The sequence below is a fragment of the Anolis carolinensis genome, chromosome 3, assembly GCF_035594765.1.
Source record: "Anolis carolinensis isolate JA03-04 chromosome 3, rAnoCar3.1.pri, whole genome shotgun sequence".
Classification (NCBI taxonomy): domain Eukaryota; kingdom Metazoa; phylum Chordata; class Lepidosauria; order Squamata; family Dactyloidae; genus Anolis; species Anolis carolinensis.
In genome coordinates this window covers 140,681,478-140,688,420 of record NC_085843.1, presented here as the reverse complement: position 1 = coordinate 140,688,420, position 6,943 = coordinate 140,681,478, and the positions used below count along the sequence as shown (strand labels likewise).

The 6,943-nt window shown below is 43.7% G+C and overlaps 1 protein-coding gene across 8 annotated transcripts in view; it reads left to right on the top strand.

Annotated features, from left to right (window-relative positions):
* Positions 1–5,239: 5,239 nt before the first annotated feature.
* Positions 5,240–6,943, top strand: part of lmo7 (LIM domain 7) — a 198,804-nt gene continuing 197,100 nt past the window's right edge. For 4 of the 8 annotated variants that reach the window (XM_008106882.2, XM_062975564.1, XM_062975563.1 and 1 more), the window contains exons 1-2: positions 5,240–5,345; positions 5,715–5,824. In XM_008106882.2, the coding sequence (XP_008105089.2) occupies positions 5,750–5,824 (75 nt within the window). In that variant the 5' untranslated portion in view covers positions 5,240–5,345; positions 5,715–5,749. The remainder of the gene's footprint in view (positions 5,346–5,714; positions 5,825–6,943) is intronic. The other 4 variants (XM_008106887.2, XM_062975565.1, XM_016992286.2 and 1 more) reach the window with 3 other exon arrangements.

The window sequence follows — 6,943 nt, the reverse complement described above, 5'->3', positions numbered from 1 at the left end:
GAATGTTGGATAAGCGAATATGTTGGATAATAAGGAGGCATTAAGGAAAAGCCTATTAAACATCAAATTAGGTTATGATTTTACAAATTAAGCACCAAAACATCATGTTATACAACAAATTTGACAGAAAAAGTGGTTCAATATGCAGTAATGCTATGTAGGAATTACTGTATTTATGAATTTAGCACCAAAATATCATGATGTATTGAAAACATTGATTACAAAAATGCTTTGGATAATCCAGAATGTTGGATAAGCGAGTGTTGGATAAGTGAGACTCTACTGTATGTAGATATCAAGAGATGACATGACTTACTGGAAAGCATGACAGTGCTTAGTAAATTTCAATCAACAGAAAAAGAGAAAGACCACATTCCAGATGGATTGATTTCAATCTTGGAGCCCTTCCACATAGCCATATAACCCCGAATATCAAGGCAGAAAATTCCACAATATCTGGTTCGAACTGGGATATCTGAGTCCACACTGTCATATAGCCCAGAACACAGCAGAAAATGTGTGATTTTATTCAGCTGTGTTAAAGGGGCCTAGGAAGCCATAAGGAAGACCTGAGCATGGTTGTTGATCACTAGCGTTCTCCACAGTGTTGGTATATGTTAACTAGTCTCCATCTTAATGGTCTTGAGGACAAATAATACAGAGCTTCTACGATCTTGCTCACTTTATACAGTACTTGAATGTGAGCTATATAGCGACCATATTATGTAATAATATTTAGATTTTATGATAGGACATCAAACATCCAGGTGTCCCCTCGGCAATGTCCTTGCAGACGGCCAATTCTCTCACACCAGAAGCGACTCGCAGTTTCTCAAGTCACTCCTGACACGAAAAAAAAAAAATCAGTTAAGCCAGGGGTCCCCAAACTTTTAAAGCAAAGGGTTGGTTCACGGTTCTTCAGACAATAATTAAAGAGCAACACAATACTTAAAATGAAGAACAATTTTAACCAACATAAACTTACCAGTATTTCAGTTGGAAGTGTGGGCGTGCTTTTGACTGGTGAGATAGTCAATTAGGATTGTTGTTGTTGTGTTCCATCAAGTTGTTTCAGATTTAGGATGGCCTTAAGTGTAAAGTTTAAGGCAAGGGATGGGTAAAGGACCTTGGAGGGCCACATTCGGCCCGCGGGCCTCTGAGTTAGGCCAATCTTTGGAGTGCCAGGGATGTTTATTAAAGAGTAAGGGTGGCAAACATCCAGCAGTGAGAAACCAATATCTAGGCCAGGGGTCCCCAAACTAAGGCCCGGGGGCCGGATGCGGCCCTCCAAGGTCATTTACCTGGCCCCCGCCCTCAGTTTTATAACATAATATTTTTATATCAGTTTTAATAATATCATATATTGCATATACATATAATATTGATAATAATATTATGTTATGCAATATAATACTAATAATAATACCATATAATAATATTAATTATATGTTATATATTACATATTATATAATAGTATAGTGGTATAGTTCAATATATTAATATATAATGCTAATATTGTGCTATGCTAATAATATAATGTATTGTATGTACATACAGCTGCTCTGAGTCCCCTTCTGGATGAGAAGGGTGGGATATAAATGTAGTAAATAAAAGCAGTAAATAAATAATTAATTTTAGACTTAGGCTCTGCCAAAGTCTGAAATGACTTGAAGGCACACAACAACAACAATCCTAATTAACTTGACTATCTCATTGGCCAGTAGCAGGCCCACACTTTCCATTGAAATCCTGATAGGTTTATGTTGGTTAAAATTGTTTTCATTTTTAAATATTGTATTGTTCTTTCGTTGTTGTTGTTGTTGTAAAATGGTGTGCCGTATATAATTGTTGTGAATAAGCCTTCGGAGGCTGTGAATGATAGTGGTGGGATCAGGAGAGGGAGGAAAAACCCTCGCGAGGAGGGCTTGTTGGAGGATTTGCGTAGGAAGAAGATCAGGGAAATTGATGGGGAGTCTTCTGAGGAGGATTCATGTGGGGATCTTGAAGTGGAAATGGATGCTGAGGAACAGGTGGTAACGGAGGAAGTGGGCACAGACTGGGCACGGGCACCGGAAGTGCTTAGGGAGGAATCTGGGCCCATGGATGCTGCTGATGCTGGAGAGGTTTGGGTACCTTCAGAAGCAGATCCCACTTGGTCTGTTTGGAGGAATGAGGGTGGGTCCACAGGTGTGGATAGAGTTGGGCGTGGGCAAGACGATTGGGACTCTGATGAAGAATTTGGGACGCCTGACCCAAGGGCGTTGGCTGTGTGGAGCTCTGATTCGGATTAAGAAGTTGGGACACTTATTCCTTGGGCGTTAGAGGTTTGGATGCCCAGGGAGACCTGGATAAATTGGGGATGTTTGGCCATAATACTTTAGGTGTGGCAAGGTGTTGCTGGGCGCCATTGGGTTTCCTGTGCGTGTTACTGAAGACTGGACTGGGACTTTGCAACAGATGTAAGTTTGATCCGGGTTATTCTGCAACGGAGGGCTGGAATTGTGTGGGTTTTCCTGGGCTGCACTGTTATTACTATTTTGCATTAGCTGCTGTTCGCCCTCATTGCTTTGGCTCTCTGTGCCATTCCGTGTTGTGGACCTCCTTTTGATGACTTCAGTCCCTGGACCTTGGACTGGAACTCGACTCGGCTCTCTTCTTTGCCCTTAAACGCTGCTTGGTGTTGCTCTCTATTCCGTGGCTGCTTTCTGCTCCTGACTCCTGGCTTGTTTCCTGACCCTGACGCTGTCTCCTATCCCGACCTCAGACCGGCTTGACGACGCTACTATGCTTTGCTCCTTGGGCTCCTGGCTTGGCCTGCAATCCTGTAGTGGTTTAACGCTGTCTCCCCACCTCGACCTCGGACCGGCTTGAGGACACTTCTACGTTCTGCACCTTTAAACTCCTGGCTTGGGCTTCACTCCTGCAGCGGTTTCTCCCCATCCCGACCTTGGATCGGCTTGACGACGCTTCTCTCTCTGCTCCTTTAACTCCTGGCTTGGCGTTTTGTTCTGCAGCGGTTGCCGCTGGCCTGCTAGTGTCCTTCAGCTCCGCTTGCTTCGCTACTCTCAGTTGAGAGCTTTTCTGCCCGGTTTGGGTTTCTGTTTGGGTTTAAAGTTGCTTTTGTACTTCTGGGCTGTAGGAGGTTTTTTGGGGCTTCGAAGCTGTTTACTTTACTTTGTATGTTCATTCTAAGCTCGCTCTGAACTTTTGGGCTTATTTGGAGGACTTTAAATTTAACCCGGATTATATTCCTGATTAATCTGTCTTATTCGCCAATTCACGTTTTTTGGTGTTTCTTTGTTTAGACTGCTTAATAACACTGAATGTTAAGTGTTTTAAGCCATTTGTAGGTTGTTGAATTGTTTTTTGGGCTATTACTGAATTAAACTCTGTTTTGCTCTCCATTGGCGTCTGACTTTTGACAATAATACAGCAAAAATGAAGGCTTGTCTTTTGGCATATTTAGGGGGGAATGCTGCAAGTTGTATTTCCCCTAAATATGCCAAAAGACAAGCCAAAAGGCAGCTCTCCAAAGCTTTAGGTGCTCTTACTTCCTATTACAAGGAAAACCAACTGATTACTAATCCATCTAAAACACAGATGTGTGCTTTTCACTTTAAGAACAGACAAGCATCTTGAGCCCCGAGGATTACCTGGGAAAGAATTCTACTGGAGCATTGCAGCACACCAAAATACTTGGGAGTTAGCCTGGACCATGTTTTGACCTACAGGAAGCACTGCTTGAATATCAAGCAAAAAGTGGGCGATAGAAAAAATATCGTAAGAAAGCTGACTGGCACAACCTGGGGATCATAACCAGATACAGTGAAGACATCTGCCCTTGTGCTTTGCTACTCTGCTGCTGAATACATATGCCCAGTGTGGAGCACATCTCACCACGATAAAACAGTGGATGTGGCTCTTAATGAGACATGCCGCATTATCACTGGAGAAATTACACTACTGGAGAAATTATACTGTTTCATCGGTATTGCACCACCTGACATCCGCTGGGAAGTAGCAGCTAATAATGAAGGACCAAGGCAGTGACATCTCCGGCCCATCCTTTGTTTGGATATCAGCCAGCACACCAATGCCTAAAATCAAGAAATAGTTTTCTAAGATCTACAGAAATACTCGCAGGAACATCTCAGCATGCAAGAGTCCAAAAGTGATAGGCTAAAACCCAGAACCTCAACTTATGGCTGATACCGGATGAGGGACTCCCCCCTGGGCACACAGAAGACTGAGCGACTTGGAAGACGTTGAACAGGCTGCGCTCTGGCACCACAAGGTGCAAAACCAATCTTCAGAAATGAGGCTACAAAGTGGAGTCCATGACATGCAAGTGTGGAGAAGAGCAAAGCACAGGCCACTGACTAAAATGTAGTCTGAGCCCTGCTACATGCACAAAGGAGGGCCTTCTTAGAGTGACACCAGAGGTACTCCAAGTGGCCAGCTTCTGGTTAAAAAAAAATTAGTATAATGGCAAGTTTTAAACTTTGCTTGTGTTTTTAAATACAGTAGAATCTCACTTATCCAACGTTCTGGATTATCCAACACATTTTTGTAGTCGATGTTTTCAATGAATCGTGATATTTTGGTGCTAAATTCGTAAATACAGTAATTACTGCATAGCATTATTTCGTATTGAACTACTTTTTCTGTCAAATTTGTTGTATAACATGATGTTTTGGTGCTTAATTTGTAAAATCAGAACCTAATTTGATGTTTAATAGGCTTTTCCTTAATCCCTCCTTATTATCCAACATATTTGCTTATCCACCGTTCTGTCGGCCCGTTTATGTTGGATAAGTGAAACTCTACTGTACAATATAAATGTACCCTCAATTCACTTCTGACACGATAAATACAGTAGAGTCTCACTAATCCAAGCCTCTCTTATCCAAGCCTCTGGATAATCCAAGCCATTTTTGTAGTCAATGTTTTCAATATATTGTGATATTTTGGTGCTAAATTTGTAAATGCAGTAATTACAACATAACATTACTGCGTATTGAACTACTTTTTCTGTCAAATTTGTTGTATAACATGTTTTGGTGCTTAATTTCTAAAATCATAACCTAATTTGATGTTTAATAGGCTTTTCCTTAATCCCTCCTTATTATCCAAGATTTTCCCTTATCCAAGCTCCTGCTTGGATAAGTGAGACTCTACTGTAAATAAGGGGGGGGGGGGCGTCCATCACCTCAGCTGCTATTCCCCTTCCTGCCACCAGGTGGAGGTGGAGAGCCGGCCTTCCGGGACAGCTTAAGAAAGTTTGCAAGAGGCAGCGTCGGGGCTTTGGACGGAGAGCCAGACGGAGGTAGGAGCGGTGGTGGAAGGTAGGCGTTTATAGCGGGACGGGAAGGGTAGGGTGCGGACCACGGCCAGGGAACCAGCTGGCCCTGTTTATGTGGCGACTGTGTTGGCGAGTTTGGAGCACATAAAAGAGCCTGAAGGGAGGAAAAGGTGCAGTTAGGAAGGAGAGTCGGGATGCGGGTGGGCGCTCCTTGTAGAGAAAGCCTCGGCTTGGCTTGAAGGGTGTCGCTTCCCACAGACTAACGGGAAGGGCTCCTTGAAGCCTCTTTTCTCCTCCCCGGGAAGGTAACTTCAACGACCGCCTTGTAGCTCCAAAGCCCAGAGGGAGGGACATTCTCAGCCTTGGGGAAACTCCTGCCCAGGTTTCCACAGCCCCCTTTCTGTCTCCGCAGCTTTCTCTCCTTGCCCTGCTCTTCTCCTGCCAGCCATGGAGGCCAGAGAGGACCCTGAAGGCGCCGGCTCCTGCGAGGGGGCCTTTGCTGAAGCCCGGCGGTGGGTTGAGGTAAGAGGAGGAGGAGGGGGAGACGCCGCCACAACTCCCTGGTCTCCAAGGTTGAGGGCTAGACTATCATCTTGTGCGGCTTGGTAGGGGTTTGTCTTTCTGAACATCACCTCAGGCTTGCTCCACTGCATCCTGGTCTCTTCCCACAGCTTGCATTGACTACCACTGCTTCTTTTTTTACTGGAATGGATGCAGTGTGGCGCCCCTTGAAGTGCCTTGGCTCCATGCTGTAGCGTTTTGGAATTTGGAATTGGGCAGTGAAGGCTCCAGACCTTGTGGAACTGCAACTTCCTCAAAACCCATAGCCTTCAGACGATGGGGGTTAAAGTAAGGCCACACTGCAGCCATCCTTTTGTGCATATGCACCCTCAGAGTAAACAGTAAGGAAGGAATTGCATTATGTAACACGAGGGTTGTTCCTGGGTTATAAATATCATTTTCTAATAGGTGGTATTATAAACACATAGGGAAAAGTATATTAAACTTCAAAAACTGTGTTGACGAAGGCTTTCATGGCCAAAATCACTAGGCTTCTGTGAGTTTTCCGGGCAGTATGGCCATGTTCCAGAAGCATTCTCTCCTGACGTTTCGTCCACATCTATGGCAGGCATCCTCAGAGGTTGTGAGGTCTGTTGGAAATTAGACAAGGCTTGCCACCAACAGACAAGAGTTCTTTTTCCCACCCTGGACCTTCCACAGATATATAAATCCCTCTAGCCTAGTTTTCAACAGACCTCACAATCTCTGAGAATGCCTGCCATAGATGTGGGCAAAACATCAGGAGAGAATGCTTCTTGAACATGGCCATACAGCCCAGAAAACTCACAGCAACCCTGCAAAATGTTCTTGCAAGACATCCTGCAGCACGTTTTGCTATCTTTTTCAATGAATATCTCTTGTCTCAGTCAATTCAACATACTTTGTGGCAACCGCAAAAACAAAGTTTCTGAAGTATAACAGCTACACAATTAAACAAGAAATAGCACTTTCAAACCAGGAACAGATTTTTTTCTACTGATGATATGAAACTGAGAGAACATCAGAATGGATAAATATTTCTGTGTGTAGTAAGATATTTTTATTGTGTTTTTTTCCAATTCATCCAAACATGTATTAAGA